Source organism: Eretmochelys imbricata, chromosome 6 (genome assembly GCF_965152235.1).
Source record: "Eretmochelys imbricata isolate rEreImb1 chromosome 6, rEreImb1.hap1, whole genome shotgun sequence".
In the NCBI taxonomy this organism is placed as follows: Eukaryota; Metazoa; Chordata; order Testudines; family Cheloniidae; genus Eretmochelys; species Eretmochelys imbricata.
Genome location: NC_135577.1, coordinates 16,954,077 through 16,973,214, shown reverse-complemented (window position 1 = coordinate 16,973,214; position 19,138 = coordinate 16,954,077). Strand labels below are relative to the sequence as shown.

Here is a 19,138-nt window from a genome sequence, read left to right as displayed (position 1 = left end):
AACCAAGGAGATGGATACTGAGGTGTGAGATGGCATGAGACAGGTAGATAGTACCTGGTGTGACATCACAATATGAGGAACCAGGAAAATGGTTCAGAGATATAAGAGACTGCAAAACAGGTAAGCCAAGGAGATGGTACAGCAGTGTAAGACACCACTATACAGATCATCAGGGAGACAATGGACAGATGAGAGATGTCATCATACAGATTACCAATAATAATACTCAGTACTTCAGGGTGCTTTTCCTCCAGAGATCTTAAAGCACTTTACAGAAGTGGGTCAGTATCATAATCCCCATTTCAAAGATGGGGAGACACAGAGTGAAATGACATGACTTGTCCAATGTCACACCATGAATTGATGGTGGAGCTGGAAATAGAACCCGGGTCTCCTGGTCCAAAGCCCCAGCCATTAGGCCACACGTCTCCAAGGTGATGATAAAAAGGTGTGAGATGTCCAACTCTAGGTAACCAGGGAGAGGGTACACAGGTGTGAGATGACAGAGCACATGGACCCAGGGAGACAGTACACAGGTGTGGGATGACAATACAGATACCATCACGATGGCACAGATATATCAGATGTAACAATGAACATAATTGTGAAGTCAGGATATTCACCTTTTTACTCATACAGGCAACTGAGAGAGAGGGGAGGGATATGCCAATACACAGGTGTGTGATACACCAATAAAAGTGTCCAGGTAAAAGATACAGCAATACAGGTAACTAGGAAAAGAGGGACAAGTAAGAAGCACATGAGGACAGGTAAATGAGGAAACTGGAGATAGATATGATGTGGGGGGGTTCAGACAGGAAACGGGTGCCTTTGGTATAGAACAAGTGGACACTAAAGTGAGGAATTCAGAGATTTTTCAACTTGCCTGGGAACTAGATCTTTGCCAAGCACGACAGCAGTCACAAACTCTTTTGAGTACTCCATGGCATCCTCACTGGAAGAGAAATAGGATCCAAGAAGAACAAGTAGGATTTCACTAGCAAAGACCAGGACTCCGTGGCCAAATTGCTCTTGGCCTCTGAAGGGTCTGATTTCCAAGAGGCTGGATTTGGGGAATTGTGGTGTTGTGCAGGCCACAATTTCTGTTCCTCACGGCATCTGGGGTTTCCACCTTGCTCCACAGATGCAAGGCTTGAAATCCATTCCTTATGCCCCAGGTACTAATAGCCCTAGCATACATTTGGGAAAGGAAGTACTCAAATATTGTGCCTCAAATTGAATGTCCCAAAGTCTTCAGATGGCCAGGACACTTGAGAGAGGTAGGAAGGACAGAACATCCCATGCCCTTCTGAGACTGACATTACATGGTGCTCGTGGGATTAGGAACATCACTTTCTGCACCACACCACTCCCGCTGGCCCAAGGTAAGTGAGCCAAGGCTCCCAGATCGCTGTTCATTATTGAGATTTACATCTTCGTTGGCCTCTCTCTGAATCGTGGATAGATTCACAATAGCTAGAGGCCAACACTACTGACAGAAGTAAAATGACAGAGTCTACAGACAACACTGCAAACTGTGTTAGAGTGCAATGAAGATCAGAAATATGATAAGTGAGGGCACCCTCTAGAGCTATTGGATAGTCTGAGGTTTAACAGCACACTCTAGCCATGGTTGTGTCCACCACAGCCTAATGGATTTCTGCCAGGGGAAATCCAAATAGATAAGCTACAGAGTTCCCTCAGTGACCGTCCTGGGGAATAATTCCTTTGACAGTCACTGCAGAGGACTCTCTGTCCAACAGATACTGTGGCAACTCCTATCATGGTAACGGACCTGAAGGATAATGCCCAGAGTGATTACCCTAATGGGAACCCCCCCGGGTGCTACAGAGACCCAGGACTAACGTGATGGACGAGTCTCTGCAGCTGCCGTAAATACCTCCTGCAGTGACAGTCGTGACTGCTCAAGGGACCACACCCCTTTCTATGTTGGTCAAGACGGGTGATTTTTTTTTAAATTACTATATGAGTCACCTGCTGTAAATCTATCTGCAATGGACAGAGGAGCACAGCGCCCTGAATCACATAATATACAGTGAAGGATGTGGGAAGGGAAACATTGTCTGGGCTGCCAGCCTCTTGACTGTGACTTGTGCTTGCTACTGTAAACAGGGTGAAGCTACAGTATTATCCAGGGGACTCCTGTGCCATGTGACTTCACAGATTTAGTGAGTGTCTGGGGCAGCTGTCCACCTGGCATCATAATCAAGATCCAAAACCAAGACAGATAGAACCAGGCCTGTTGGACACAACCAACAGCAACATCAGCTTCTATAGTAGATCGCCCCCCATGGCTGTAAGTTCTTTAGGGCAGGGACTGTCTCTTGCTATTTTTCAGTACAGCACCAAGCATAATGGGGCCTTGGTGTGCTATCATAGTACAAATAATACACAATAATGATCAGCTGCAACCCCCCAGTCAGGTCTCATCTTCCAACACATACCTCAGCAGCCCTCCTGGGGGAGAATAGGCATAGCACTTCAGCGATGGGTACTGCGGACGCAGCAGGAAGGACAGAATGGCAGCTGTTCCTGCCCCTAGGGAATGGCCCACCACAATCAGCCCATAGTGTTTTGTTCCTCTGCCCTGCAAAACAAAGACCAGCTGAGATACTGGAAGAATTTGGGCACCTTCCTACAATGCTCCCATGGCTTAGCAAAAGCTGACTCTCCCATGCACTAGTGCTCCAGATCTTCTCTCCTTCCACCAATGGAAATTAATTATGGCCTGGTAGGATGACACCTTCTGGAGTGGTAGTGGAATTCAGATTCCATGCTGCCTTAGTCTAGGCTACACAATGGACAGTTCTAGCAAGCAAATCCCATCCCTGCCCCAGAAGGACCCTTCTTCTGAAGTGAAAGTGGAATTCCCTCAATCCTAGGAGTCACATCCATAACTTTGCAGGGCCCCAACTATGCCCCATCTGATGGATGGGAGTAGGACAGTTTTGTTACTACCTATGAATTTGTCTCCTCATAGCAGGGAATCCATCAGCCTGGAGATAGAATGTGGGTAACCACATCCACTACCATTCACAGAGGCAACTTGAATAATTTTCAAGACAAGGGGGACAAGTGCCAGAAACCTTTTCAGAGGGAAACCTTAGAGATATGTGTGGCAAGAATAACCACAGATGCATATCTAACAGACTGGGCTGCTCCCAATGGGTGGCACACTTGTCAGGGAAAATGGTCTACTCTGGAAAGGAGGATGAATATAAATTTGCTGGAATTGAGGGTGATCAGGAAGGCCATGAAATGTCTAGTTCCCCTCTTGACCTTGTCTAGGTTCAGAGTGACAATTATGTAAAAGTAGCTTACATAAATGGCCAGGAGGAATTTCAATCTCTCCTCCAAGAAGAGAGACACTACGCATTTTATACTGGTGAAAAAGTGGAAGCTGCTGGTTTTGGCCACCTAAATACAAAGCAAACACAACATTCAGGCCAACAGACTCTGTGCCCATGGAGAATGGAAAATGAATAGACAACCTCCATCAGTTCATCTTCAGAATGGAGAACTCCACAGATCAATTTGTTTGCCTTGTTGGACTTTTCTTGTTGCAGTCACTGGTAGAGGAAGGCATGGAAAAATTGATGTATTCTCAGTTCAGCAGTCTGATCCCCTAATGTGGGCATTTTTTCCTTTCCCACTCCTTGCTCATGTAGCCAGAGTACTCCTGAAAACACCAAGATCTGGCCCCACAGTCCTTAATTTTCCTAGCTCCTAGAAATGTCAGTTTGTTCCCTTGAATTTTATCTCCCACTAAAGGTCCAATCAGATGCCAAAAACTGAGAAATTCAAACTAGTGCTTGGAACTTGGATGGCTGCATCTTCTGGAGTTCAGATATTCTCAATACCTGGCAGACTTACTCTTGTAATAAAAAAAAATCCACTTCTGACCTTTACTATTGCATTGGGTGTATATTCAGAAGTTGAAGCTCTAGGCATGGCCTGAATCATAAAGCTTACCAATAAAAAGCTATGTTGGCTTTATTAAAGCTCTGAGTCTCAGTTCTCTGCATGACCAACAGCAGCACTAGGGGCTCCTAGGCTTTCTAGAGGAAAGGAAGGTCTACCATCACATCCTCAGTACTCCAAGTTTACCAAGTCAGGGATCAAACCTTTCCCTCCAGTTAAGATGGGAAATCAAATCTGGTACTAGGACACAAAATGGAACCATTAGAAACAATCTCTACAATACTGTTTTTGTTTTTCTTATCAGTTTAAAGTAGCATTCTTAAATGGCCAGCGCGTCTATTAGGAGAATAAGTGAAACAAATGCTTTGTCCATCAAGGAACCATTTCTTCAGCTTCTTTCTGGTAAAGTTGTCCTTCAGACAGCACTTGACTATTTCACAAAGTTGCTTCCCTGTAGCACGTTAATGGAGACATCTCCTTAACTTTTCCTGGGCCAGATCCTACCGAGCGACACCAAATTACACCTGCTGAAGATTGGACCCATCATATTTAAAACAATCTTACCAAAAGGAAATCAAATTAAATTGTCTTGATGTGAGATGGATGAGCAAGTATTATTTAGACAGGAACAAAAACAAGATTTGTGTGTACAATGTGCAGGAGAGAATTAAGGTATCAGAGCTTCTAACACCACTATATTCTTGCAAGTCTGGGCAGCAATTATTGAGATCTATGGGACAGCAGGAAAATTTCCCTCTCATGAGTAAGAACTCACTTAATAAGGCCAATTTCCACTTTCTACGGCGAAAGGAATAGAGCATCATATTAAGAAATCATCAGAGTAGTGACCCATGCATCCCTCCATAAGTTTACCACACATTACAAGGTGGAAATCTCATTGGGGTATTTGGCTATCGAGTCCTGCAGTCTGCCATCCTTCCTTGATCCCTCTTTTCCTTCTTCCTCTCCTTTTTCGTTTCTAGATTCCTTGCTACATCCCAATAGTCCGTCTTCAGACCAAGGCCTTCTTTGGGCACGAGAACAGGGAAATCTTCTCATGGCAAGGAACCTGACAGTCCAGAGAAGCCCTCCCTTAGCTAAGAGTTAATCAGTCTGTCAGTGTGGTATAATTTACATTCACTTTGGAGGGCAGCATTCTGGAGTTGTGGTCTGGTTTTCTTCATGGTACAGGAAGATCAGCTCATGCAAAAAAATATATCTGAGCTGTCCAGATGAATGCTAGTGGGCACTGCTCCCCAGTCGTCTTTCTCTAAACTAATGGATTCCATGGGCATGAAATTTTAGTCTTATTGATATGTTTCTCTGCTCAGTGTCACTATGGGATGACTTCCTGTTTTTAGCCTTGCCTTGAAAACTAGCTCTGGAGCTATGCAGTACTGGTGTGGAGAACCCTTCAAAACAGGGAGCATGGAGGAACAAGGACATTGGAGTAATGGGTAACAAGTTGGTGCTCTGATGGCTAGGATCAGCAGGAATCAGAAGAAAGCTTTGAGTGCCTGGGACCAATTCTACTACAGATGGTTCAGGGAAGTGTGGATGGAGGGACAATATCAGTGGCACAGGAGAATCCTATCTCTTAAACACTCTGCATGGGGCACAAGAGAGCAAGGACTCACCAAGTCACGTCCAAAGGCTTGAGAAAGCACCATCTCCTGCTCCAATTTCTTCTTGATGTACTCAGCAGACAACACCATTCCCTGAGGGCAGACACCAAGGAGCATAGACCAAAATGTGATCATTAGCATATCAGCACAGTCTCAACACACAGAGGCTAGCAAATTACTGCAAGGACCTAGTGAGCTTTCCAGCTAAGGCTCTGGACTGCACCCAAGGCGTGATGGGGGAAAGTACTGCCTCAGCCTTTCACTTCATTTGGAGAGGAATTAATTGGGGTATCAGCAAGTATGTGTCTAGTTAGCATGGTTGTGAACTGCTATACAGTAGCAGAAGTAATAAATATTTATATTATGGTAGCACCCAGAGGCTCCAGTCAGGACTAGGGCCCACTGTCATTCCAAAGTATGAAACCAACATGTCTTTGAAAGCTTTCTGACACTTGGAACATTAGGCCATCTATCTTTGGTATTTACGGTCACACAGGAAGTCTCTGGCAGAGCAGCGAATTGAACCCGGATCTCCTGAGTGCTAGCACCTTAACCATGTTCCTCTTAATTTCAATCTGTAAATAAAAAATGTTAACTATTCTAACAAGTTAACAGGAAAATAATGAGAACATCAAGGTTCTTGTTATGCTTACTAGCAACAGAGAGTGAGAAAACGGTCTAGAAGCCCAGATGGGAAGAGGAATGGGTCCACTGGTGAACGGATACTGAACACATCAGAGTGGATTTGTAGTTGTAAACTATTTGGGGGACTTTAGTTAGGTAGAATCTAGAAACTTCTGGAAGGTGGCTGGGGAACTGATAACACAGTTCTATAGAAAGCTGGCCAGCTCATCTTATTTGTCTGCCTTCAGTCTACACAGTGTTGAATTCAGCACATGGCTGTTTCTCATTCTATCCATAGTAAATATGGAGGCTGCTGATCCACACTGCAAGAGATGATTAGTGTTTAGTGATCAGCTAACACCAACGTATGAATGTGATGGGGTATACAAACCCCACACTGGGACGGAAGGGGTTAAAGGAGTTCCTGGGCCCAGCTATCCCTGCCACTCCAACCCAAGAGTATGGAGACACAGGTTAAAAAGGGAGCAACCCAGCTCAGAAGGGAGAGGCTGGGAAGGAGTGCAGACCTACCCAGAAAGTCAAAAGGAGCTGGAGAAGCCTCCTAGAGGAGACAAGACCATATGCAGAGCCCAGCCAGGGCCAGCAGGTTTTGGTTTCCTTCTTTTTTCTTATCTGAGACCAGAAGCAGTGGTAGGAAGTGACCCAGGGAAGGTAGCTCAGAGGGCCCCCTGCTGGATGCCAAACACTGCTAACCTTCCTAGGACCCTGGGAGCCCAGTGGATTGGGCAGGCCCAGACTCCCCTATCACTGCCCCCGCAACGAGCCGATACTTACCGCTAGGCCCCTCTGCCCCCAGAGGACCCTATTACAATGAATCACCTGACTCAATCTGCCTAAAGGTGAACAATATGATAGGAAACAAGGGCCTGGATGGCCTGAAATAACTAAAACAGCTCTAAAGTAAAAAGTGAACATTGTCAAGTGTTGTCCATTAAGATATAAGGGATCCATGCACATTGCAAAAATGTGCAGCAACTTGGGTTTCTTCAAATTCTTCAAGATCAAATGTACCACTGAACTGAATGAAATTGGTAATGAAAGGGAAGAGCAGAACACTTATGAGTTTGTAAACCTACAAATGAGACATCTGTGATGCTAATATCACCAAAAAGTTGCTATCAGGATCATTTAAGTCTCTGTTCCAGGCCTTCTGACAGTTCTTCAACTTCAACCTCATTCAAGAACAGTCCCTGTTCATCTTTAACTTCAATGGGAACGTCTGAAAATCAGGTCACTTATTTAGATAACTAACATGGATTTTAGGCTCCTATTTTTGAAAATCCTGACCTGAATCCATGATGATATGTTACTACTGGGTTGAATTAGTCAGCCTTATAGATATATTCTTGATACTGATAGTCTAATACACACAGTCATTTTACTATTATGGAACCATAGTCATAGCTTCATCATTATCGTTAGAGCTGCATTTAGTTTTCTTGTTAAACTGGGATATCATTCTGTAAATTATGAAGGAATAAAAAACGGGGCCTAATTTAAAAACTGGCACATCACTGGTAGGGGGCAGAAAGGAGAATTTGGGGAGTTACAAGAAAATACTTTGTACTGTTCTGTAGTTCTAAGGAGTTAAAAATGACTCCTTTTTGAAATCTGGGGAGTCTAATATTACTTTGGATCCCTCTAGCTCAAAACCCCTTCACATTTTCCACAGAGGTAAATCTTTCTGAAAATCCATATATAGGCTCTACTGGAAGAAGAGAAGTTGTTATTAATTGTTATTAGGAACTGTTGTATCTAGCTGTTATAGTTAAAAGAGCATGATATTTGTCATAGCCATAACTTTTAAGGCTTTTTGTTACAAGTCATGGTCCCTGTCTGTCACCCTGGCTAGCTTGCTACCAGGAAAGATTCCTCTGTTACCTTATTATTTTGTTTCTTCTTTAGCTATTTGGCTCTAGATATGTTCATTGCACTGGACCATGAAAGAATAACCTAAGTTTTAAGAAGACAAGATGGGTGACGTAATATCTTTTATTGGACCAACTTCTGTTGGTGAGAGAGACAAGCTTTCGAGCCACACAGAGCTCTTCTATGGTTCGAAAGCTTGTCTCTATCACCAGCAGAAGTTGGTCCAATAAAAGGTATACCTCACCATCTTGTCTAATATCCTGGGATCAATATGACTACAACTAGATTGAGTTTTAAGGGCATTTTGCTCAATATAATGTAACCCTATGACTTTTTTTAAAATTATTTTCCCCACAGACTTGTGATTTTACACTACTTTTGCAATGATAACCGGCCAACCTTGAATATAGATATAGTCAAGGCCCCAGCAATAGCACAGGTCATTCTTAACTAATGAAACTATGACAACAGATGTGACTCAACCACTCCCTTCCTATTGTAGTTGTAATGAATCGGTGGTGAGGTCAGTACAAACCTGTCAAGAGTTTCCAATTGTAGATCACATGATAAACTGTACATGAAACAGAACAATGAACTGGCTCAGCAAACGGAGGTGGGTTATTCCTGTTACTTGTGTATGTGTGAAAAAGTAATCAACACAAGAAAACAAAACAACTTATGGTAAGTCCCAATACTGCCATATACTTTTGTCAAAGATACATGTGAGTATGAGTGAAGCACTTCATTTATTTTCACATTAACTTCTGATTTTTATACAATATATTAAAAATGTATCAAGAGACATACAAAATATTATCTTATTTAGTCTTTCTTGGGAGCCAATAGCTTTTAATTATCTAGTAATTCATATTAATAACAGTCAGGACCGCCAACAGAAATTCTGGGCCCCAGGCCCAGGGCCTTCCCTGAGGGGGTGGGGCCCAGGGCGGAAGTGACAAATCCGTCACTTCCAGGACTGCCCTGCTGGCCAATCACACTGGCCTGCAGGACCCGGAGCGGTCTTGTGTGCCTAGGAGCCCTGCGGCCCATTCCCAGATGCCACCACTGCTACTGTGGCACGAGCTGGGAGCCCCTGGGCCCTTTTAAATCGCCCCCTCCACCTCCCATCAGCAGGCCTGATAACAGTATTTTAAAATACAGTTGTATATGTCTTTGCTATTTATTACTGGGGGTTATCTAAGATCTGAAAAATATAGTCAAAACTATTTTATAATTATAATTTGTTTTTATAAAATAAAAAACAAACTAAACTTCTTTTAGTTATATCTGAAGTTGTGAAGCCATTAATCAAAGAATAGCAAAGAAAATTTTAATACAAAGGCCAAACAAAAATACAAAAAGAAAAAAGCAAATGCTCTGATAAAATATGTAATAAAATCAGACATACTTATGCAAATATTCGAAAAAGATCAGTCAAGAGAAAATCTTTATCTCTAACATGGATTTTAGATTTGCACAATAGATAATAAGATACTTGTAACTTAGATTTTCAGTTTATTAATGTCATTTTCATTTGGATTTACATTTTATCTTTTTTATTTCATAAAAATTGTTTACAATTATTATTATACTACGTAATTTTGAACAAAATGCATTAGTTGAACAGCATGAGATGTTAGCGCTAGCTCCTTTTGATAAGCATAATATTTAGTAAATGAAACGAGCAGCACAGACTTTAAATTTCTGAATGCCAATTATATGATAAAAACATTACTTCATTTATTTCTGAATATTATTTTGTTATGCTGATTAATTTTTGTTACTTCGGAAGCTTAAAACACAGCATTCACATTTACAAGAGCAAGAATGCAACCTTGGTTTCAACAATATGGCCCCATTCTGAAAGCCTATCCATAGATATAATCCTTAATCAAACACAAGAGTCCCAGTGACACCATCTACAGTATGCATGTGAATAAGAACTACCTGCATGAGCAAGTCTTCACATTATCACAGAATATCAGGGTTAGAAGGGACCTCAGGAGATCATCTAGTCCAACCCCCTGCTCAAAGCAGGACCAATCCCCAATTTTTGCCCCAGATCATAGAATCATAGAATCATAGAATATCAGGGTTGGAAGGGACCCCTGAAGGTCATCTAGTCCAACCCCCTGCTCGAAGCAGGACCAATTCCCAGTTAAATCATCCCAGCCAGGGCTTTGTCAAGCCTGACCTTAAAAACTTCCAAGGAAGGAGATTCCACCACCTCCCTAGGCAACGCATTCCAGTGTTTCACCACCCTCTTAGTGAAAAAGTTTTTCCTAATATCCAATCTAAACCTCCCCCACTGCAACTTGAAGCCATTACTCCTCGTTCTGTCATCTGCTACCATTGAGAACAGATCCCAAATGGCCCCCTCAAGGATTGAACTCACAACTCTAGGTTTAGCAGGCCAATGCTCAAACCACTGAGCCTCCCTTCCGGATCAGGATATTAGACCTCTATCCAGCCAAGGACTTGAGCATGTGCTTAACGTTAAGCATGGAATTAGTCCCTTTGACTAAGATACTCATGTATTTAAAATTAAGCACATGCTTTAAATTTAGCGCTTTGCTGTACTGGGGTCAAAGGTGTTGTCTAGACTAACTAGATCGATTTAGTTACACCAGGCCAGATCTCTAATATAGACAAGCTGCATCAATTTTGTTACACCAGTGTAAGTTTTCTCAATAGAGATGAGGCTCTGGTGTGGGTCGGTGACCATCTGCCTTGCAACACTGAGACTGTTACACTCTGTCAGGGCTAAATTTATTTTTCTTTCGACTGAACTTATCAGAATTTGCTGTCAGTGATTTTGTTTTCCACCTTAACAGATTCCTTTTATTAAAGTCGTATTTTTATTAATTGTGTGTCTTTCTTTTCTTTGATTAATGGCACAGTGACCTTAGAAGGTTTTGGGGGTTTTAATAATGCCACTTGGCCATGATACAGCCAGTTTTTTAATCCAAGGCTCTCAAATAATTAATGAATCTTACAACATTTTGGGGGACAGGGGTTGGGATTACACTGTAAAATTAAGAAGGCCAAAATAAGCAGCATTTTCTGAGTACCTTGTGTCCCAGCCAGGTTCCATGGTGACCTTCAACTGGGAGGCGCTCTGCATCCCCTGTCAGGTCAGTCAGGGCATCCTGGAGGGAGAGAAACCAATACAGTTCAGAGACTGAGAGAAAGAAAGACAGCAAGAGTGTGAAATGAACTCTCTGCTTGTACCGAAGGAGATTCCCAAGGACCAAGCATAAGCTGGTGCATGCTGGTGAGGGTGAACGCCAGGGGACTCCCATCACAGAGCATCCATACCTTTGGAGACAGAGTTCCTCGGATGCTGATGACCACCTTCTTCTTCTCATGGTCCACAGCCACATAGAAAGGAGTTTCATAGACCTGGGTAAAATATATTACCCTGTTAAAACCTTCAGCCCCACCTAGCTGTGATTTCCCCCCCCTCACCCCCACCCCCGCCACACACACACACACTTTCCCTCCCAGCTAGAGGGAAGCAGACCATCTGCATGACAGATCTCCCCTCTGGACTGTTCAAGGTCAGCAGGAACGTAAAGACTTGTATACACATGGTGCGGTCAGTCCGGAGGGGGATCTCCAGTGTCGGGGGAATGGCTTAAGAGCCTTCCAACCATGCTAGAGAGCACATAGCTCTCATGGGGAAGTGGCTGGGGAACATGTCCGGAGTACAGCAGGTAACATAGAGTCTCCTTACCGCATCATGACAGGAGGTGTAGACAATGTCCACGGAAGTCATATTCTCATCTAGGAAGTGGCGACGGATAGCGATGGCGTTGCAGCCACAGCAGTTATCCTCCTCAATGGTGACACTAGGGGCATAGCGGGGCCGCGAGGGGCAGAGACAGCAACATCTGCAGAGAAAAAGAACTACTCTGAGGAAAAAGGAAAGGTGGGGAGAAGTGGGGCTTTGGGAAGAGGGGAGGGCAAGCAGGAGAGGCACTGAGCCGAGAAGGGAAAACAGAGGGAGATACTATGTGGGCTTGAGAGACTCTGCATGCGAGTCTCTGGCCATTGTTTTTTATGCACTGGTGTCATGAAGCTGTATCACAGCCAAGAAGGAACAGACATTTTTACCACCTAACTGTGACCTGAGTAGGTTTAGATGCCATGGCGGTAAAAATGCCCGTGCTCCCGGTGGAACTGCACCCATGCCAAAAAATGCTCAGTTTTTCCCAGAGTAGACACACCCTCTTTTTCAGTGTCACCATGTAAAATCATGAGGGGGTGCAATGTTGCTTGTGGACACCAGGAGGAGCAACAGTGCAACTAATGATCGAAGAATCAATGGTTTCAGAGTAACAGCCCTGTTAGTCTGTATCCGCAAAAAGAACAGGAGGACTTGTGGTACTTTAGAGACCAACCAATTTATTAGAGCATAAGCTTTCGTGGGCTTTCGTGCATCCAATGAAGTGGGCTGTAGCCCACGAAAGCTTATGCTCTAATAAATTGGTTAGTCTCTAAGGTGCCACAAGTACTCCTGTTCTTTTTGAAGAATCAATGTGACTGTGGGATCTTTGAACCCTGCACAACTTTGCATGCCTGGAGGGATGCTATACCTTTGTTACTGCAATCCCAAATGTCTTGTAACAGAAAAAGAGGCCATCCCTCATTCAGTTCTATGTCGGTAAAAAACAAAGCAGTTCTGGAGGCTAACCACCAAACCTAACCACCAAAAGGACTTGAAAAATGTGTTTCCCTACACCTCATGCACAAATGACTGAAAAGTGGACAGACTCTTATTAAAAAAGTTCCTAAAAATCAAAACAACTTCTGGATTGAGACCATGCCTGAAAAGCGTAGCTCCCCTCACCCCCCCAAAAAAAGAAAATAATGAGAAAGTTCCAAGCAACTGAAAATATAGAATGTTTAAAATGAAAGTGCTACCTCACTTTAACTGCAGTGCTGCTACCTGGAGGTGACCATGCTACTCCTGGAGTCAGAAATAAATGCCAGACAGCAAGGAGCACAGATCCTGGCCAAATCTCATTCACGCCAAATGTCAGCTCCTTGCATTTCTGTGCTTCCCAGAGCTGTGAGATGGCAATTCTGATTCAGTGAATATAGTCTTAATCAATTCCCCATTCTGGCTGTATGAAGCACATAGGTCTGGCAAGGTCTTTAGCATGTCAGAGAGGGCATACTGAGACACAGCCTGGATTATTTAATAGGGAGGACAGATGAGCAGTTGGGAGTAAGGGACTGAAAAGAAAGGACGGGAAGGGATAGGGAAAGTAACTGAGCAGACGAGAGGGAATGGAGCCTGAGAGGAGAAAGAAAAGAAAGAAGGAGAGGTGAGGAGAAGAGAAATGGATGGAAAGGGGAGATAGATAAAGAAAAGGAGAAAGAAGGGAAAAATGAGAAAAGGGAGAGAGGAGGCAAAATGGGGAGAGAGAGAGAGAAAGTGAAGGCAGATGGAGAGGCAGGGAAGGCCACTCACGAGCAGGATCTAGCCAGGCGACAGAGTCCACAGGTGGGCTTCCTCATCAGGTACATGGGCCAGCCATAGGCTGCCAGGGCAAACAGCATATAATAACAGACCTCTTTGTACCGCAGCATCTCTTGCTGAAAGAGATGAGAGATTAAGTGCCCTTCATATTCTCTTTGGTGGCGCTTGCCTCACCTAGCCTCCCTTATCCAGAGCTTTCCCCACCAAGAACTCCCTAACACGTGTTAGAGAAGTGCATCATTGTTTCCTCTTGGTGTCTGCACATTACATCAGGCCTCCCTATCCCCACCACCAGAGCAGCTACAGACCTTGGAGTATATCATCAGTTGCCTTGTGGAGAGCACATTGGTTATCCTGGGCCAGATCCTCCACTGGAGTAAATCAACCAAGCTACAGCAATTAACACCAGCTGAGGCTCTCACCCATAAATGTTTAATAACATTAAGAATTGTATCTAAAGATATTCCTGCAGTACATCAGCAAACTATCAGACTTTTGCAAGGGAAGCCATCCCACAGTGGTCTTAGCTCAATTACACTGAGGAGGTCCCAGTGCCAGTCCCAATCCGCACAAAACCCAGAGTGCCCTGCACTGCCCTAATTGAGGAGAGGAGATACTAGGTTACTACTTGTCAGTAACAGGATCTCTCTAACACAGGGGTTCTCAAACTTTATTGCACCGCAACCCCCTTCTGACAATAAAAATTATTACATGACCCCAGGAGCAGAACCGAAGCCTGAGCCTGCCCAAGCCCTACTGCCCCGGGTGGGGGGCCAAAACCACAGCCTCGCCACCTGGGTGGAGGGGCCTGTAACCTGAGCCCCACTATCCATGACCGAAGCCCTCAGGTTTTGGCTTCAGCCACGGGAGGTGGGGTTTGGGCTTTGACTTCAGCACCAGGCCCCAGCAAGTCTAAACCAGCCCTGTTGACGCCATTAAAACAGGGTCCCAACCCATTTTGGGGTCCCAACCCACAGTTTGAGTACTGTTGCTCCAACATATTGTTCCCATATAGCCACAGATGGTCATGGAGATGCACAGAGATGGAATTGTAAAGCCATTTTTCAAGTCTAGGGCCATGTGCCTCAAAGCACGTGTGGAACCGTGCTGACCTTGTCTATGAAAGGAGACACATAGGCAATTATCCACCTGTCTATAATGAGAGGCAGTCTGAAGACAAAGTGGAACACAGTGGAGCAGAATGGAATCACAGGTAGATTAATCACGGAATCACTTGGTCAGAAAAGAAGCGGATTGGGTCATCCACCTCAACTCTTTTGCAACAATCCAGGAAGATGGTCAAAGTGTGCCCTCTCAAGGGCTGCAATGGCAACATGCCAGGAAACCAAAAGCTAAACAGAATTTGCACAAAATGGGACAGATTTCAGCTGTCTTCACCTTCATTAAAGAAATACAACCTTCAGACACTATTGGTTCCAGCATGCAATGTTCCATCTTGGTGTAGGTGGCCTTCTGCTCTGATCGAGATAGAACCCTGATCTTTGCTGACAGCACTTCTGTATGAAAGTCGTCTATTAACACCCAGCCTGTGTCACGGACTCCTCATTTGTGGCCTTGGACAAGTCAATTAATTGCTCTTTCTCCTCCGTGTGGGATAATACCACCTACTTCATAGGGACATGGTGAGGATAATGTTTTAGAAAGCTTTGAAAGACCCAGGCAAGAGCTAAGCTTTATTGTTATCATCATCTAATAGGTCTTTTTCATCTTTAATTTCCTTGATTACGTGAGACAGACAGAAATAAATGAAAGAGCAAACACCATCTAAGAGACAAAGGGAAACAAGCTATGAGAAGACAGTCAGTTTGCTGTTTATTTTATGGCTCTGCACAGAGCAGGTGAGCTCATGGGCTGGTGACTTACCGAGTTTTTCAGATCCAGGTACTTGGTGTTCCTGGTCACTGGCATCCCAGACAGAAAGGCCAAGATGTCATTGTTTGCCTGTAAATCACACACACATATGGGTGAGTTCCCTCCATCCACAAAGAAACAATGGCTGTGCACAAGGGAAGGCAAGGTCCCATTGTTCTGTGCCAACACAACTCGCAGATAATGAGATCTTTTTTCCCTACCATCTGGTCAGTTTTCTGAGCTTATTTTTGTTCCAATTCCCACCCAGTCTGATCTCTAGTCCCCTGATTTTGAATCTCTCTTATCACTAGCATGACAGCCTTGGAAAATTGGGGTCCTGGACCACTTTGCTCCCATGGCATTTTTCTGCAGGGGTATCAATTAGCCAAGTTCACTTTCATTAACTCCCTGGGTACAGTAACTATCCCTAATATTCCTCCTGCCATTTTGGCTGGATACAGGAATCTTCTTTACACAGAAGTATAGAAGGGGGCATAATCTTGATGTACATGGTTAAATAATTATAATGTACTACCCGGGGGTGGGAAACTAAATCTGCATATATCACCCACCTACAAAAAGAAAGGGGTTATGAGGTTTAATTCTTTAATGGAATCATAGAAATGTAGGACTGGAAGAGACCTCAACAGGTCATCTAATCCAGCCCCTTGCACTGAGGCAGGACTAAGTATTATCTAGAGTAGACCATCCCTGACAGGTGTTTGTCCAACCTGTTCTTTAAAACGATGGAGATTCCACAAGATCCCTAGGTAATTAGTTCCAGGGCTTAACTATCCTGACAGTTAGGAAGTGTTTCCTAATGTCTAACCTAAATCTTCCTTGATGCAATTTAAGCCTGTCCATTACGTCTTGTCCTATCCTCAGTGGTTAAGGAGAACAATTTTATCACCCTCCTTTTTATAACAACCTTTTACATACTTGAAGATTGTTATTATCTCCCCCTCAGTCTTCTCATCTCCATACGAAACAAATCCAACGTTTTCAATCTTTCCTTGTAGGCCATGTTTTCTAGATCTTAAATCATTTTTGTTGCTCTCCTCTGGACTTTCTTCAATTTGTCCACAACTTTCTCAAAGTGTGTAACCCAGAACTGCGTAGCCCAGTACTCCAGTCGAGCCTTATCAGTGCTGAGTAGAGTGGAAAAATTACTTCTTGTGTCTTGCTTACAACACTCCTGCTAATACGTCCCAGAACAATGTTCACTTTTTTTTGCAACAGTATTACATTGTTGGCTCACATTTAATTTGTGATCCACTATAAACCCCAGATCCTTTTCTGCAGTACTTCTTCTTAGGCAGTCATTTTCCACTTTGTATTTGTGCAGTTGATTATTCCTTCTGAAGTGCAGTACTTTGCATTTGTCCTTATTGAATTTCATCCTATTTATTTCAGATCACTTCTCCAGTTCGTCAAGATCATTTTGAATTCTAATCCTATCCTCCAAAGTGCTTGCAACCCCTCCCAGCTTGGTATTGTCCACAAATTTTATTAGGGCATGTCTACACTACAGCCAAAGTCAATATAACTTACATCGCTCAGGGGTGTGAAAAATCCCCCTACAAGCAACGCAAGTTTCCCACAGACATAGCTTCCGCTTCTCACCGAGGTGGGGTAATTATGCTGACAGGAAAGCACCTCTCCCGTCGACATAGTAGTGCATCTTCACCAGATGTGCTACAGCGGTGCAGCTGCATCAGCAGAGCTGCGCTGATGTAGTGCTGTAGTGTAGATTTGCCCCAGGTTTACTTGCTATGCAATTATCCAAACAATTTATGAAGATATTGAATAGAACCAGAATCAGGACGGATCGCTGTATGGAAAGCACTTTGGGAGTCTCAGATCAAGGTGTTGCAGAAGAAGTAAGTATTTTATATTTAATTCACAACCCAATGACTGGTAACAGCCCATCATACAACTGAAATGAAGTGGGCAGAGCCTGAGGCAGGTAAAAGCAAAGGTAAAACAGGGGCCAAGTGGAAATGAGTGAGATACACGCAGTCACAGAACCCGCATTGGGACCGTGCAATCCAGACGCACTCCATGCACTCACCTCATCTAGCACTGCATTGCGCTTTGCCCTCTGCCTCTGACGCAGGAGGACCAGGCCCGCGATGATGTCAGATGGGACTATGTCAAGATCTCGGAAAAACTCAGCAAAAAGGTAGGCAATTTCAGAGTATGCATCCTGTGGAATCCAGGGAGAGGGGAGGGTTAAGGAAGAGGAGTTTGGGGGAAGGAGCAAGAGGGAAAGAGTGAGTGGGAATCAGTATGGCAGCGATGGCCTCATTCCCAGAGTGCCCTTTGAAAACATTCCCAAAAAGACCTCATGGGGAAAAGTCTCTGGTCTGATAATTATTAATATATATTATTTATATTTCGGTACCATCTAAAGGCCTCAGTTGAGATTAGAGCTACACTGTGCTGGTTGTATGTAGGGACTGTCTCTTAACATTAAATCAAAATAGACAAGACAGACAAAAGGGGAGAGAAAGGAAGTATTCTTAGCCCCATTTTACAGATGAGGAACTGCGGCACAAAGAGAGTATGCTGGGAACTGAACTTTGGTCCCAGTCCAGTGCCTTAACCTCAAGGTCAGCCTTCCTTTTTAATGCTGATTTAATTTGAACAATTCATGTTAGTAAGAAAATCCCCCATATTTCCTCTACTTGTTGACCCCATCATTCTCTAGCTCAGAGTCATAGGTTGATCACCTCTAGTAAACTGAAGCCAGACAGTCTCCCAAACCCTGCTGTCCCAGCCATACTGTGAAGAATGGGGGGAGATAGCGTATTATTTTTATAACAATTATCTGATTGCCATCATGTTTGTTACATGGTTTCAATGAGTTAAGTCAATCATGGGTGGTTTTGTACATCTGCAGGAAGATAAACCATGGCTATGGATAACCCCAGTCACCCCGACTTAAGGGGACAATACAGATGACAAACCCTTTAAGTCTAGCTCAGACTATGTTGAGGCTCACCACCTGCAGTGACACAGGGGAAAAATGGAACAAAGGACTCTGAAACTGTTAAAAGCTGAGCCCCTGACAGACAAAGGGGGAAGAGCACTGAAAGAAAGAGAAGACTGAGTAGGAGGAGCAACATGCAGGAGGATCCTCGAGTCGCTGAAGGACACTGCTCAAGACTCAAGTGACTCTGTGCAGGACTGAGGATCTTGCAAACAGGTGCTATTTTTGCTTAGATTGGTAACTCCCGTGTAACTGTATGAGAGAAAAGGGGGTATGGTTTAGAAGTTCCTTTGCAAAGTCTGTGCGTTCTATGCTTTAGTGGTCACATAGTCCCCAAAGAGTTAAACTGTTAACTCAGATACCTAGGAGGGTGGAGCTCTGGGGAGAGCATGCCTATGCTCTTGGGGAGACATGGGGGGCCAGCACTGGCCAAGGGCAGTTGGGCCGCAGGGCCCCATATCCCAAGGAGGAGTCTAAACAGGAGAGGCCAGATTAAGAGAAAGTATCTGGATGCTGCTCAGATCCAGCAGGCTTAAAAGCAATGGGATCCAGAGGTTTGGTCCAATATAGCAACCTGGTATCTAACCACAAAGGGGAGCTCAGCTAGCGCTGTAGCACATACCTAGCCATTACTTTGGCTCTTCCCCATCACTTAATCTTTCCTGGAGGTTTGTCACAGTCTTTACCCTGAACTGTCGGCCCACA

General features: G+C 44.0%; 1 protein-coding gene across 1 annotated transcript in view; it reads right to left on the bottom strand.

The window, feature by feature from the left end:
- Nucleotides 1–19,138, bottom strand: part of DAGLA (diacylglycerol lipase alpha) — a 44,807-nt gene that overhangs the window by 8,965 nt on the left and 16,704 nt on the right. Inside the window, exons 6-14 of the mRNA XM_077819866.1 lie at nt 17,513–17,647; nt 15,454–15,531; nt 13,561–13,685; nt 11,818–11,974; nt 11,400–11,483; nt 11,153–11,230; nt 5,580–5,660; nt 2,466–2,608; nt 887–955 (exon numbers count right to left, since the gene is read on the bottom strand). Coding sequence (XP_077675992.1) covers nt 887–955; nt 2,466–2,608; nt 5,580–5,660; nt 11,153–11,230; nt 11,400–11,483; nt 11,818–11,974; nt 13,561–13,685; nt 15,454–15,531; nt 17,513–17,647 — 950 coding nt within the window. The remainder of the gene's footprint in view (nt 1–886; nt 956–2,465; nt 2,609–5,579; nt 5,661–11,152; nt 11,231–11,399; nt 11,484–11,817; nt 11,975–13,560; nt 13,686–15,453; nt 15,532–17,512; nt 17,648–19,138) is intronic.